The 15820-nt window shown below is 57.2% G+C and overlaps 1 protein-coding gene across 1 annotated transcript in view; it reads left to right on the forward strand.

Moving 5' to 3' along the window:
* The window catches only part of LOC306957596 (myosin-binding protein C, fast-type-like), a gene marked incomplete at both ends in the record, with an annotated part of 30172 nt that extends 16425 nt beyond the window's left edge, over positions 1-13747 (forward strand). The window contains 3 exons of the mRNA XM_079551081.1: positions 2862-3021; positions 8464-8600; positions 13561-13747. Of these exons, the coding sequence (XP_079407207.1) occupies positions 2862-3021; positions 8464-8600; positions 13561-13747 (484 nt within the window). The remainder of the gene's footprint in view (positions 1-2861; positions 3022-8463; positions 8601-13560) is intronic.
* Between the last annotated feature and the right edge of the window lie 2073 nt (positions 13748-15820).

A 15820-nucleotide genomic window follows, 5' to 3' on the forward strand; every position in this document is an offset into this window, starting at 1 on the left:
CTGCCCCATAGAGCTGCCCCATAGGTCTGTCCTGCCCCATAGATCCTGCCCCATAGATCCGTCCTGCCCCATAGATTCTGCCCCATGGGTCTGTCCTGCCCCATAGGTCTGTCCTGCCCCATAGAGCTGCCCCATACATCCGCCCTGCCTCATAGATCCTGCCCCATAGAGCTGCCACATAGATCTGTCCTGCCCCATAGAGCTGCCCCATAGAGCTGCCCCATAGATCTGTCCTGCCCCATAGAGCTGCCCCATAGATCCTGCCCCATATATCTGTCCTGCCCCATAGATCCTGCCCCATAGATCCTGCCCCATAGATCCGCCCCATAGATCCGCCCTGCTCCATAGATCCTGCCCGATAGATCCTGCCCGATAGATCTGCCCCATAGACCCTGCCCCATAGATCCGTCCTGCCCCATAGTTCTGCCCTGCCCCATAGATCCACCCCATAGATCCGTCCTGCCCCATAGATCTGCCCCATAGATCTGTCCTGCCCCATAGATCCGCCCTGCCTCATAGATCTGCCCCATACATCTGCCCCATACATCTGCCCCATAGATCCATCCCATAGATCCGCCCTGCCCCATAGATCCGCCCCATAGATCCGTCCTGCCATATAGATCTGTCCTGCCCCATAGATCTGCCCCATACATCCTGCCCCATAGATCCACCCCATAGATCTGACCCCATCAGTGACCCCCTGACCCTATAAGTGACCCCCTGACCCCATCAGTGAACCCCTGACCCTATAAGTGACCCCATAACCCTATAAGTGACCCCCTGACCCCATAAGTGACCCCCTGACCCTATAAGTGACCCCATAACCCTATAAGTGATCCCCTGACCCTATAAGTGACCCTATAAGTGACCCTATCAGTGACCCCCTGACCCCATCAGTGACCCCCTGACCCTATAAGTGACCCCATAACCCTATAAGTGACCCCCTGACCCTATAAGTGACCCTATAAGTGACCCCCTGACCCTATAAGTGACCCCCTGACCCCGTCAGTGAACCCCTGACCCTATAAGTGACCCCATAACCCTATAAGTGATCCCCTGACCCCATAAGTGACCCCCTGACCCCATAAGTGACCCCCTGACCCCATAAGTGACCCCCTGACCCTATAAGTGACCCCATAACCCTATAAGTGATCCCCTGACCCTATAAGTGACCCTATCAGTGACCCTATAAGTGACCCCCTGACCCCATCAGTGACCCCCTGACCCTATAAGTGACCCCATAACCCTATAAGTGACCCCCTGACCCTATAAGTGACCCTATAAGTGACCCCCTGACCCTATAAGTGATCCCCTGACCCTATAAGTGACCCTATAAGTGACCCTATAAGTGACCCCCTGACCCTATAAGTGACCCTATAAGTGACCCCCTGACCCTATAAGTGATCCCCTGACCCTATAAGTGACCCTATAAGTGACCCTATAAGTGACCCCCTGACCCTATAAGTGACCCTATAAGTGACCCCCTGACCCTATAAGTGATCCCCTGACCCTATAAGTGACCCTATAAGTGACCCCCTGACCCTATAAGTGACCCTATAAGTGACCCCCTGACCCTATAAGTGACCCCCTGACCCTATAAGTGACCCTATAAGTGACCCCCTGACCCTATAAGTGATCCCCTGACCCTATAAGTGACCCTATAAGTGACCCTATAAGTGACCCCCTGACCCTATAAGTGATCCCCTGACCCTATAAGTGACCCTATAAGTGACCCTATAAGTGACCCCCTGACCCTATAAGTGACCCCCTGACCCTATAAGTGACCCTATAACTGACCCTATAAGTGACCCTATAAGTGACCCCCTGACCCTATAAGTGATCCCCTGACCCTATAAGTGACCCTATCAGTGACCCTATCAGTGACCCCCTGACCCCATCAGTGACCCCCTGACCCTATAAGTGACCCTATACGTGACCCCCTGACCCCGTATCCCAGGAGTGGTTCACGGTGCTGGAGCACAGCCGCCCCATTCACTGCTCAGTGTCTGAGTGACCCCACAAGTGACCCCATAACCCCACAAGTGACCCCATCAGTGACCCCCTGACCCTATAAGTGACCCCCTGACCCCATCAGTGACCCCCTGACCCTATAAGTGACCCTATAACTGACCCTATAAGTGACCCCCTGACCCCATAAGTGACCCCCTGACCCCGTCAGTGACCCCCTGACCCTATACGTGACCCTATAACTGACCCTATAAGTGACCCCCTGACCCCATAAGTGACCCCCTGACCCCGTCAGTGACCCTCTGACCCTATACGTGACCCCCTGACCCCGTATCCCAGGAGTGGTTCACGGTGCTGGAGCACAGCCGCCCCATTCACTGCTCAGTGTCCGAGTGACCCCACAAGTGACCCTATAAGTGACCCCCTGACCCCATCAGTGACCCCCTGACCCTATAAGTGACCCCATAACCCTATAAGTGACCCCCTGACCCTATAAGTGACCCTATAAGTGACCCCCTGACCCTATAAGTGATCCCCTGACCCTATAAGTGACCCTATAAGTGACCCTATCAGTGACCCCCTGACCCCATCAGTGACCCCCTGACCCTATAAGTGACCCCATAACCCTATAAGTGATCCCCTGACCCTATAAGTGACCCTATAAGTGACCCTATCAGTGACCCCCTGACCCCATCAGTGACCCCCTGACCCTATAAGTGACCCCATAACCCTATAAGTGACCCCCTGACCCTATAAGTGACCCTATAAGTGACCCTATAAGTGACCCCCTGACCCCATCAGTGACCCCCTGACCCTATAAGTGACCCCATAACCCTATAAGTGACCCTATAAGTGACCCTATAAGTGACCCTATACGTGACCCCGTATCCCAGGAGTGGTTCACGGTGCTGGAGCACAGCCGCCCGACGCGCTGCGTGGTGTCGGAGCTGGTGATGGGCAACGAGTATCGCTTCCGGGTCTACAGCGAGAACGTCTGTGGGCGGAGCCAGGAGCCGGGCACATCCCATAATACTGCGCGCATCGCCAAGGAGGGTCCGTCTGTGGGGGCCTTATGGGGTTATGGGGTCGCTTATGGGGTTGTGGGGTCGCTTATGGGGTTATGGGGTCAGATATGGGGTTATGGGGTCAGATATGGGGTTATGGGGTCAGATATGGAGCCATGGGGATCTGAGGTCGTGGGGTTGTGGGCGGAGCCAGGAGCCGGGCACATCCCATAATACTGCCTGCATGGCATGGAGGGGCTGTGGGGTCACTTATGGGGTCGCTTATGGGGTTTTGGGGTCGGTTATGGGGTCAGATGTGGGCTTATGGGGTCGCTTATGGGGTCGCTTATGGGGTCGCTTATGGGGTCGCTTATGGGGTTATGGGGTCGCTTATGGGGTCAGATATGGGGTTATGGGGTCAGATATGGAGGAAGGGGGTCGTGGGGTCTGTGGGGTTGTGGGCGGAGCCTCGAGCCAGGCGCATCCCATAATACTGTTATGGGGTTATGGGATCGCTTATGGGGTTATGGGGTCAGATATGGGGTTATGGGGTCAGATATGGGGTTATGGGGTCAGATATGGGGTTATGGGGTCAGATATGGAGCCATGGGCAGCTGGGGTTTCTGGGGTTGTGGGCGGAGCCAGGAGCCGGGCACATCCCATAATACTGCGCGCATCGCCAAGGAGGGTCCGTCTGTGGGGGCCTTATGGGGTTGTGGGGTCGCTTATGGGGTTATGGGGTCGCTTGTGGGGTTTTGGGGTCGGTTATGGGGTCAGATGTGGGGTTATGGGGTCAGATATGGAGGTATGGGGAGCTGGGGTCTGTGGGGTTGTGGGCGGAGCCTGAGCCGGGCACATCCCATAATACTGCCTGCATGGCATGGAGGGGCTGTGGGGTCGCTTATGGGGTCGCTTATGGGGTCGCTTATGGGGTCGCTTATGGGGTCGCTTATGGGGTTATGGGGTCGCTTGTGGGGTCAGATATGGGGTTATGGGGTCAGATATGGAGGAATGGGGTCATGGGGTCTGTGGGGTTGTGGGCGGAGCCAGGAGCCGGGCACATCCCATAATACTGCCTGCATGGCAACGAGGGTCCACATATGGGGTCCTTATGGGGTTGTGGGGTCGCTTATGGGGTTATGGGGTCGGTTATGGGGTCAGATATGGGGATGTGGGGTCAGATATGGAGCCATGGGGATCTGAGGTCGTGGGGTTGTGGGCGGAGCCAGGAGCCGGGCACATCCCATAATACTGCCTGCATGGCATGGAGGGGCTGTGGGGTCGCTTATGGGGTCGCTTATGGGGTCGCTTATGGGGTCAGATATGGGGTTATGGGGTCAGGTATGGAGCCCTGGAGATCTGAGGTCGTGGGGTTGTGGGCGGAGCCTGAGCCGGGCACATCCCATAATACTGCCTGCATGGCAACGAGGGGCTGTGGGGTCGCTTATGGGGTCGCTTATGGGGTCGCTTATGGGGTCGCTTATGGGGTCGCTTATGGGGTTATGGGGTCGCTTGTGGGGTCAGATATGGGGCTATGGGGTCAGATATGGAGGAATGGGGTCATGGGGTCTGTGGGGTTGTGGGCGGAGCCAGGAGCCGGGCACATCCCATAATACTGCCTGCATGGCAACGAGGGTCCACATATGGGGTCCTTATGGGGTTATGGGGTCGCTTGTGGGGTTGTGGGGTCGCTTATGGGGTCGCTTATGGGGTCGGTTATGGGGTCGCTTATGGGGTTATGGGGTCGCTTATAGGGTCAGATGTGGGGTTATGGGGTCAGGTATGGAGGTATGGGGTCGTGGGGTCTGTGGGGTTGTGGGCGGAGCCTGAGCCGGGCACATCCCATAATACTGCCTGCATGGCATGGAGGGGCTGTGGGGTCGCTTATGGGGTCGCTTATGGGGTCGCTTATGGGGTTATGGGGTCGCTTATAGGGTCAGATATGGGGTTATGGGGTCAGATATGGAGGAATGGGGTCGTGGGGTCTGTGGGGTTGTGGGCGGAGCCTCGAGCCAGGCGCATCCCATAATACTGCCTGCATGGCAACGAGGGGCTGTGGGGTCGCTTATGGGGTTATGGGGTTATTTATGGGGTTTTGGGGTAAGGTATGGGGTTATGGGGTCGCTTATGGGGTTATGGGGTCGCTTATGGGGTTATGGGGTCCCTTATGGGTCGCTTAGGGGATATAGGGTCACGTATGTCGTTATGGGGTCACTTATGGAGTTATGGGTTCACTTATGGGGTTATGGGGTCAGATATGGGGTTATGGGGTCTGATATGGGGTTATGGGGTCAGGTATGGGGATGTGGGGTCAGGTATGGGGTTATGGGGTTGGTTATGGGGTTTTGGGGTCAGGTGTGGAGTTTTGGGGTCAAGTGTGGGGTTATGGGGTCAGGTATGGGGATATGGGGTCAGTTATGGGGTTTTGGGGTCAGGTATGGGGTTATGGGATCACTTATGGGGATATGGGGTCAGGTATGGGGTTATGGGGTCGGTTATGGGGTTAATGGGTCTCATATGGGGTTGTGGGGTCAGGTATGGGGATATGGGGCTGCTTATGGGGTTTTGGGGTCACTTATGGGGATATGAGGTCAGTTATGGGGTTTTGGGGTCAGGTATGGGGGTATGGGGTCACTTATGGGGTTATGGGGTTGCTTATGGGGATACGGGGTCAGTTGTGGGGTTGTGGGGTCAGGTATGGGGTTTTGGGGTCAGGTATGGGAATATGGGGCTACTTATGGGGTTATGGGGTCACTTACGGGGATATGGGGTCAGGTATGGGGATATGGGGTCAGTTGTGGGGTTTTGGGGTCAGGTATGGGGTTTTGGGGTCAGATATGGGGATATGGGGTCAGGTATGGGGTTATGGGGTCAGGTATGGGGTTATGGGGTCAGGTATGGGGTTATGGGGTCAGGTATGGGGTTGTGGGGTCAGGTATGGGGTTATGGGGTCAGGTATGGGGTTGTGGGGTCAGGTATGGGGTTGTGGGGTCAGGTATGGGGTTATGGGGTCAGGTATGGGGTTATGGGGTCAGGTATGGGGTTATGGGGTCAGGTATGGGGTTATGGGGTCAGGTATGGGGTTTTGGGGTCAGGTATGGGGTTGTGGGGTCAGGTATGGGGTTATGGGGTCACATATGGGGTTATGGGATCATGTCTGGGGTTATGGGATCACTTACAGGAATGTGGGGTCAGGTATGGGGATATGGGGTCAGTTGTGGGGTTGTGGGATCAGGTATGGGGTTTTGGGGTCAGGTATGGGGTTTTGGGGTCAGGTATGGGGTTGTGGGGTCAGGTATGGGGTTGTGGGGTTAGGTATGGGGTTATGGGGTCAGTTATGGGGTTTTGGGGTCAGGTGTGGGGGTATGGGGTCACTTATGGGGTTATGGGGTCGCTTATGGGGATACGGGGTCAGTTGTGGGGTTGTGGGGTCAGGTATGGGGTTTTGGGGTCAGGTATGGGAATATGGGGCTACTTGTGGGGTTATGGGGTCACTTACGGGGATATGGGGTCAGGTATGGGGATATGGGGTCAGTTGTGGGGTTTTGGGGTCAGGTATGGGGTTGTGGGGTCAGGTATGGGGTTTTGGGGTCAGATATGGGGATATGGGGTCAGGTATGGGGTTTTGGGGTCAGATATGGGGATATGGGGTCAGGTATGGGGTTATGGGGTCAGGTATGGGGTTATGGGGTCAGGTATGGGGTTGTGGGGTCCCTGATGGGGTTAATGGGTCTCGTATGGGGTTATGGGGTCAGATATGGGGTTGTGGGGTCAGGTATGGGGTTATGGGGTCAGGTATGGGGTTTTGGGGTCAGGTATGGGGATATGGGGTCAGGTATGGGGTTATGGGGTCAGGTATGGGGTTATGGGGTCAGGTGTGGGGTTGTGGGGTCAGGTATGGGGTTATGGGGTCAGATATGGGGATATGGGGTCAGGTATGGGGTTTTGGGGTCAGGTATGGGGATATGGGGTCAGGTATGGGGTTTTGGGGTCAGGTATGGGGTTATGGGGTCAGGTATGGGGTTGTGGGGTCAGGTATGGGGTTATGGGGTCAGGTATGGGGTTGTGGGGTCAGGTATGGGGTTATGGGGTCAGGTATGGGGTTATGGGGTCAGGTATGGGGTTATGGGGTCAGGTATGGGGTTGTGGGGTCAGGTATGGGGTTATGGGGTCAGGTATGGGGTTATGGGGTCAGGTATGGGGTTGTGGGGTCGGTTATGGGGTTGTGGGGTCAGATGTGGGGTTTTGGGGTCAGGTATGGGGTTGTGGGGTCCCTGATGGGGTTAATGGGTCTCGTATGGGGTTGTGGGGTCAGGTATGGGGGTATGGGGTCGGTTATGGGGTTATGGGGTCAGGTATGGGGTTATGGGGTCAGGTATGGGGTTATGGGGTCGCTTATGGGTCGCTTAGGGGATATGGGGTCACTTATGGAGTTATGGGTTCACTTATGGGGTTATGGGGTTGCTTAGGGGATATGGGGTCACTTATGGGGTCCTGGGGTCGCTTATGGGGTTATGGGGTCGGTTATGGGGTTATGGGGTCTCATACGGGGATATGGGGTCACTTACAGGGATATGGGGTCGGGTATGGGGTTATGGGGTCAGTTATGGGGTTTTGGGGTCAGTTATGGGGTTTTGGGGTCAGGTATGGGGTTATGGGGTCAGGTATGGGGTTATGGGGTCACATATGGGGTTATGGGATCATGTCTGGGGTTATGGGATCACTTACAGGAATGTGGGGTCAGGTATGGGGATATGGGGTCAGTTGTGGGGTTGTGGGATCAGGTATCGGGTTATGGGGTTGCTTATGGGGTTTTGGGGTCAGGTATGGGGTTTTGGGGTCAGATATGGGGTTGTGGGGTTAGGTATGGGGTTATGGGGTCAGTTATAGGGTTTTGGGGTCAGGTGTGGGGTTATGGGGTCCCTTATGGGGTTATGGGGTCAGATATGGGGATATGGGGTCAGGTATGGGGTTATGGGGTCCCTTATGGGGTTATGGGGTCAGATATGGGGATGTGGGGTCAAGTGTGGGGTTATGGGGTCGGTTATGGGGTTTTAGGGTCAGGTATAGGGTTTTGGGGTCAGATATGGGGTTATGGGTTCACTTATGGGATTGTGGGGTCAGGTATGGGGTTATGGGGTCAGATATGGGGTTTTGGGGTCAGGTATGGGGTTATGGGGTCCCTGATGGGGTTATGGGGTCCCTTATGGGATTGTGGGGTCAGGTATGGGGTTTTGGGGTCAGATATGGGGTTTTGGGGTCAGGTATGGGGTTATGGGGTCCCTGATGGGGTTATGGGGTCCCTTATGGGATTGTGGGGTCAGGTATGGGGTTTTGGGGTCAGATATGGGGTTTTGGGGTCAGGTATGGGGTTATGGGGTCCCTGATGGGGTTATGGGGTCCCTTATGGGGTTTTGGGGTCCCATATGGGGTTTTTTGGGGTGCCATATGGGGTTGTGGGGTGGCTTATAGGGTTGTTTGCTCCCCCCAGGTCTGAACCTGAAGCCGGTGCCCTTCAAGGAGCGGGATCTGCGCGCAGCCCCCGCCTTCCTCACCCCATTGGTGGATCGCAGCGTGGTGGCGGGGTACACAGTGACCCTCAACTGCGCCGTGCGGGGCCACCCCAAAGTATGGGGGCCTGTGGGGTCCTTATGGGGTCCTATGGGGGGTTATGGGGTGGTTATGGGGTCAGGGGTTATGGGGTGGTTATGGGGCAGTTATGGGGTGGTTATGGGGTGGTTATGGGGTGGTTATGGGGTCAGGGGTTATGGGGTGGTTATGGGGCAGTTATGGGGCGGTTATGGGGTGGTTATGGGGTGGTTATGGGGTCAGGGGTTATGGGGTGGTTATGGGGCAGTTATGGGGCGGTTACGGGGTGGTTATGGGGTGGTTATGGGGTACACAGTGACCCTCAACTGCGCCGTGCGGGGCCACCCCAAAGTATGGGGGCCTGTGGGGTGGTTATGGGGTGGTTATGGGGTGGTTATGGGGCGGTTATGGGGTGGTTATGGGGTGGTTATGGGGCGGTTATGGGGCGGTTATGGGGTGGTTATGGGGTGGTTATGGGGTGGTTATGGGGTGGTTATGGGGTGGTTATGGGGCGGTTATGGGGTGGTTATGGGGCGGTTATGGGGCGGTTATGGGGTGGTTATGGGGTGGTTATGGGGTGGTTATGGGGTCAGGGGTTATGGGGCAGTTATGGGGTGGTTATGGGGCGGTTATGGGGTACACAGTGACCCTCAACTGCGCCGTGCGGGGCCACCCCAAAGTATGGGGGCCTGTGGGGTGGTTATGGGGTGGTTATGGGGTCAGGGGTTATGGGGTGGTTATGGGGCGGTTATGGGGTGGTTATGGGGTGGTTATGGGGTACACAGTGACCCTCAACTGCGCCGTGCGGGGCCACCCCAAAGTATGGGGGCCTGTGGGGTCCTTATGGGGTGGTTATGGGGCGGTTATGGGGCGGTTATGGGGCGGTTATGGGGTGGTTATGGGGTGGTTATGGGGTCAGGGGTTATGGGGCAGTTATGGGGCGGTTATGGGGCGGTTATGGGGTGGTTCTGGGGTACACAGTGACCCTCAACTGCGCCGTGCGGGGCCACCCCAAAGTATGGGGGCCTGTGGGGTGGTTATGGGGTGGTTATGGGGTGGTTATGGGGTCAGGGGTTATGGGGTGGTTATGGGGCAGTTATGGGGCGGTTATGGGGTGGTTATGGGGTGGTTATGGGGTACACAGTGACCCTCAACTGCGCCGTGCGGGGCCACCCCAAAGTATGGGGGCCTGTGGGGTGGTTATGGGGTGGTTATGGGGTGGTTATGGGGTGGTTATGGGGTGGTTATGGGGCGGTTATGGGGTGGTTATGGGGCGGTTATGGGGTGGTTATGGGGTGGTTATGGGGTGGTTATGGGGTACACAGTGACCCTCAACTGCGCCGTGCGGGGCCACCCCAAAGTATGGGGGCCTGTGGGGTCGGGGGGTTATGGGGTGGTTATGGGGTGGTTATGGGGTGGTTATGGGGTGGTTATGGGGCGGTTATGGGGCGGTTATGGGTCGGTTATGGGGTGGTTATGGGGTGGTTATGGGGTCAGGGGTTATGGGGTGGTTATGGGGCGGTTATGGGGTGGTTATGGGGTCAGGGGTTATGGGGCGGTTATGGGGCGGTTATGGGGTGGTTCTGGGGTACACAGTGACCCTCAACTGCGCCGTGCGGGGGCACCCCAAAGTATGGGGGCCTGTGGGGTCAGGCGGTTATGGGGTGGTTATGGGGTGGTTATGGGGTGGTTATGGGGTCAGGGGTTATGGGGCGGTTATGGGGCGGTTATGGGGCGGTTATGGGGTGGTTATGGGGTGGTTATGGGGCGGTTATGGGGTGGTTATGGGGTGGTTATGGGGCGGTTATGGGGCGGTTATGGGTCGGTTATGGGGTGGTTATGGGGTGGTTATGGGGTCAGGGGTTATGGGGTGGTTATGGGGCGGTTATGGGGTGGTTATGGGGTCAGGGGTTATGGGGCGGTTATGGGGCGGTTATGGGGTGGTTATGGGGTACACAGTGACCCTCAACTGCGCTGTGCAGGGCCACCCCAAAGTATGGGGGCCTGTGGGGTCGGGGGGTTATGGGGTGGTTATGGGGTGGCTATGGGGTCAGGGGTTATGGGGTGGTTATGGGGTGGTTATGGGGTCAGGGGTTATGGGGCGGTTATGGGGATCACTTTGTGGCAGCTGTGGGGCAGCAATGGGATGGCTGGAGGCTCACTATGTGGCAACTCTGGGTTATTGGATGTTTGTAGGGATCACTTTGTGGCACCTATGGGGTGGTTATGGGGTGGTTATGGGGTGGTTATGGGGCGGTTATGGGGCGGTTATGGGGCGGTTATGGGGTGGTTATGGGGCGGTTATGGGGTGGTTATGGGGTGGTTATGGGGCGGTTATGGGGCGGTTATGGGGTGGTTATGGGGTGGTTATGGGGTGGTTATGGGGTCGGGGGTTATGGGGCGGTTATGGGGTGGTTATGGGGTACACAGTGACCCTCAACTGCGCCGTGCAGGGCCACCCCAAAGTATGGGGGCCTGTGGGGTCGGGGGGTTATGGGGTGGCTATGGGGTGGCTATGGGGTCAGGGGTTATGGGGTGGTTATGGGGTGGTTATGGGGTCAGGGGTTATGGGGTGGTTATGGGGTGGTTATGGGGTCAGGGGTTATGGGGCGGTTATGGGATCACTTTGTGGCAGCTGTGGGGCAGCAATGGGATGGCTGGAGGCTCACTATGTGGCAACTCTGGGTTATTGGATGTTTGTAGGGATCACTTTGTGGCACCTATGGGGTGGTTATGGGGCGGTTATGGGTACACAGTGACCCTCAACTGCGCCATGTGGGGCCACCCCAAAGTATGGGGGCCTGTGGGGGCCTATGGGGTGGTTATGGGGTGGTTATGGGGTCAGGGGTTATGGGGTGGTTATGGGGTGGTTATGGGGTCGGGGGTTATGGGGCAGTTATGGGGTCGGGGGTTATGGGGCGGCTATGGGGCGGTTATGGGGCAGTTATGGGGTACACAGTGACCCTCAACTGCGCCGTGCGGGGCCACCCCAAAGTATGGGGGCCTGTGGGGTCCTTATGGGGTCGGGGGTTATGGGGTGGTTATGGGGTTGTGGGTCAGTTATGGGGCGGTTATGGGATCTGTGTGGGATCACTATGTGGCAGCTGTGGGGCAGCTATGGGATGTTAGTAGGCTCACTATGTGGCAACTCTGGGCTATTGGATGTTGATGGGATCACTTTGTGGCAGCTATGGGGCGGTTATGAGATGTTAGTAGGATCAGTATTTGGCACCTATGGGGTGGTTATGGGGTGGTTATGGGGTGCACAGTGACCTTAAACTGCGCCGTGCGGGGCCACCCCAAAGTATGGGGTCCTTATGGGGTCCTATGGGGTCGTTATGGGGTCAGGGTTATGGGGTTGTGGGTCAGTTATGGGGCGGTTATGGGGTCTGTGTTGGATCACTATGTGGCAGCTGTGGCAGCAATGGGATGTTAGTAGGATCAGTATCTGGCACCTATGTGGCACCTATGGGGCGGCTATGGGGCAGCTATGGGGCGGTTATGGGGTGGTTCTGGGGTACACAGTGACCCTAAACTGTGCCGTGCGGGGACACCCCAAAGTATGGGGTCCTATGGGGTCCTATGGGGTCGTTATGGGGTTGGGGGGTTATGGGGTGGTTATGGGGTTGTGGGTCAGTTATGGGGCGGTTATGGGATGTGTGTGGGATCACGATGTGGCAGCTATGGGGCAGCAATGGGCTGGTGAATGGCTCACTATGTGGCAGCTCTGGGCTAGTGGATGTTTATAGGGTCACTATGTGGCAGCTATGGGGTCTCTATGGGGCTGGTTGATGGCTCACTTTGTGGCAGCTCTGGGCTATTGGATGGTTAGAGGATCACTATGTGGCAGCTATGGGGTCTCTATGGGGCTGGTTGATGGCTCACTTTGTGGCAGCTCTGGGCTATTGGATGGTTAGAGGATCACTGTGGCAGCTATGGGGTCTCTATGGGGCTGGTTGATGGCTCACTATGTGGCAGTTATGGGGTCTCTATGGGGTCTTTATGGGGTCGCTATGAGGTCTTTATGGGATGTCTATGGGATACGTATGGGATGGCTATGGGGTCTTTATGGGGTCTCTATGGGTTATCTATGGGGTATCTATGGGATGGCTATGGGGTCTCTATGGGGTCTCCATGGGGCAGCTATGGGATTGCTACAGGATCACTATGTGGCAGGTATGGGGTACCTATAGGGCTGGTTGATGGCTCACTATTTGGCAGCGATGGTCTGGTTGATGGCTCACTATGTGGCAGCTATGGGGGTCGCTATGGGGTCGCTATGGGGTCTTTATGGGATATCTATGGGATATGTATGGGATGGCTATGGGGGCTCTATGGGGTCTCTATGAGGTGTCCATGGGGCATCTATGGGGTCTCTATGGGATGGCTCTGGGGTCTCCATGGGGCATCTATGGGGTTTGTATGGGATGACCCGGGACACGTTTGGGGTTTCGCAGCCCAAGGTGACGTGGCTGAAGAACAGCGTGGAGATCGGGGCCAACCCCAAATTCCTGTCCCACCACGGCATGGGGCAGCTGTGGGGCAGCTATGGGGTAGCTATGGGATTGCTATAGGATCACAATGTGGCATCTATAGGTTGGTAATAGGATCAGTATGTGGCAGCTATGGGGTAGCTATGGGGCTGGTTGCTGGCTCACTATGTGGCAGCTATGGGGTCTCTATGGGGCTGGTTGATGGCTCACTTTGTGGCAGCTCTGGGCTATTGGATGGTTAGAGGATCACTATGTGGCAGCTATGGGGTCTCTATGGGCTGGTTGATGGCTCACTATGTGGCAGTTATGGGGTTTCTATGGGGTCTTTATGGGGTCTGTATGGGGTCTCTATGGGTTATATATGGAATATGTATGGGATGGCTATGGGGGCTCTATGGGGTCTCTATGGGATGGCTCTGGGGTCTCTATGGGGTCTGTATGGGGTCTCCATGGGGCATCTATGGGGTGTGTATGGGATGACCCGGGACACGTTTGGGGTTTCGCAGCCCAAGGTGACGTGGCTGAAGAACAGCGTGGAGATCGGGGCCGACCCCAAATTCCTGTCCCGCCACGGCATGGGGGTGCTGACCCTCCTGATCCGCCGGCCAGGGCCCTTCGACGGCGGCACCTACGGCTGCAGGGCCGTCAATGAGATGGGGGAGGCCACCACCGAGTGCAAGCTGGACGTCAGGGGTGAGCGGTTGTGGGGCCGATATGGGGGTATGGGGTGGGTATGGGGTATGGGGTGGGTATGGGGTATGGGGTGGGTATGGGGGTATGGGGTGGGTATGGGGTGGGTATGGGGTGGATACGGGGGTATGGGGTGGGTATGGGGTATGGGGTGGGTATGGGGGTATGGGGTGGGTATGGGGTGGGTATGGGGTGGGTATGGGGGTATGGGGTGGGTATGGGGGTATGGGGTGGGTATGGGGTGGGTATGGGGTGGGTATGGGGGTGGGTATGGGGTGGATACGGGGGTATGGGGTGGGTATGGGGTATGGGGTGGATATGGGGTATGGGGTATGGGGTGGGTATGGGGTTATGGGGTTCTATGGGGATATGGGGTGGGTATGGGGTGGATATGGGGGTATGGGGTTGATGTGGGGATATGGGGTGGGTATGAGGGTATGGGGAGGGTATGGGGGGAATATGGGGTGGGTATGGGGGTATGGGGTGGGTATGGGGTGGATATGGGGGTATGGGGTGGTATGGGGGTATGGGGTGGGTATGGGGTATGGGGTATGGGGTGGGTATGGGGTTATGGGGTTCTATGGGGATATGGGGTGGGTATGGGGTGGATATGGGGGTATGGGGTTGATGTGGGGATATGGGGTGGGTATGAGGGTATGGGGAGGGTATGGGGGGAATATGGGGTGGGTATGGGGGTATGGGGTGGTATGGGGTGGATATGGGGGTATGGGGTGGTATGGGGGTATGGGGTGGGTATGGGGTATGGGGTGGGTATGGGGTATGGGGTGGGTATGGGGGTATGGGGTGGGTATGGGGTGGGTATGGGGGTGGGTATGGGGTGGATACGGGGGTATGGGGTGGGTATGGGGTATGGGGTGGGTATGGGGTATGGGGTGGATATGGGGTGGTATGGGGGTATGGGGTGGGTATGGGGTGGGTATGGGGTGGGTATGGGGGTATGGGGTGGGTATGGGGTGGGTATGGGGGTATGGGGTGGGTATGGGGGTATGGGGTGGGTATGGGGTGGGTATGGGGTGGGTATGGGGGTATGGGGTGGGTATGGGGTGGGTATGGGGGTATGGGGTGGGTATGGGGTATGGGGTGGGTATGGGGGTATGGGGTGGGTATGGGGTGGATACGGGGGTATGGGGTGGGTATGGGGTATGGGGTGGGTATGGGGTGGGTATGGGGGTATGGGGTGGGTATGGGGTATGGGGTGGGTATGGGGGTATGGGGTGGGTATGGGGTATGGGGTGGGTATGGGGGTATGGGGTGGGTATGGGGTGGGTATGGGGTGGATACGGGGGTATGGGGTGGGTATGGGGTATGGGGTGGGTATGGGGGTATGGGGTGGGTATGGGGTGGGTATGGGTGGGTATGGGGTGGATACGGGGGTATGGGGTGGGTATGGGGTATGGGGTGGTATGGGGTATGGGGTGGGTATGGGGTGGATATGGGGGTATGGGGGTATGGGGTGGGTATGGGGTGGATATGGGGGTATGGGGTTGGTATGGGGTGGGTATGGGGTGGGTATGGGGGTATGGGGTGGGTATGGGGTGGATATGGGGGTATGGGGTGGGTATGGGGTGGGGTATGGGGTGGATATGGGGGTATGGGGGGGTGGTATGGGGTGGGTATGGGGTGGGTATGGGGTGGATATGGGGGTATGGGGTGGGTATGGGGGTATGGGGTATGGGGTGGGTATGGGGTATGGGGTGGATATGGGGTGGTATGGGGGTATGGGGTGGGTATGGGGGGTATGGGGGTATGGGGTGGGTATGGGGTGGTATGGGGTATGGGGTGGATATGGGGGTATGGGGTGGATATGGGGTGGTATGGGGGTATGGGGTGGGTATGGGGTGGGTATGGGGGTATGGGGTGGGTATGGGGTGGGTATGGGGGTATGGGTGGGTCTCGGGGGTATGGGGTGGGGTATGGGGTGGGTATGGGGTGGGTATGGGGGTATGGGGTGGGTATGGGGGGTATGGGGTATGGGGTGGGTATGGGGTGGATATGGGGGTATGGGGTGGGTATGGGGGTATGGGGGTATGGGGTGGGTATGGGGGTATGGGGGGT

Source organism: Tetrao urogallus, assembly GCF_951394365.1.
Source record: "Tetrao urogallus genome assembly, contig: scaffold_146, whole genome shotgun sequence".
In the NCBI taxonomy this organism is placed as follows: domain Eukaryota; kingdom Metazoa; phylum Chordata; class Aves; order Galliformes; family Phasianidae; genus Tetrao; species Tetrao urogallus.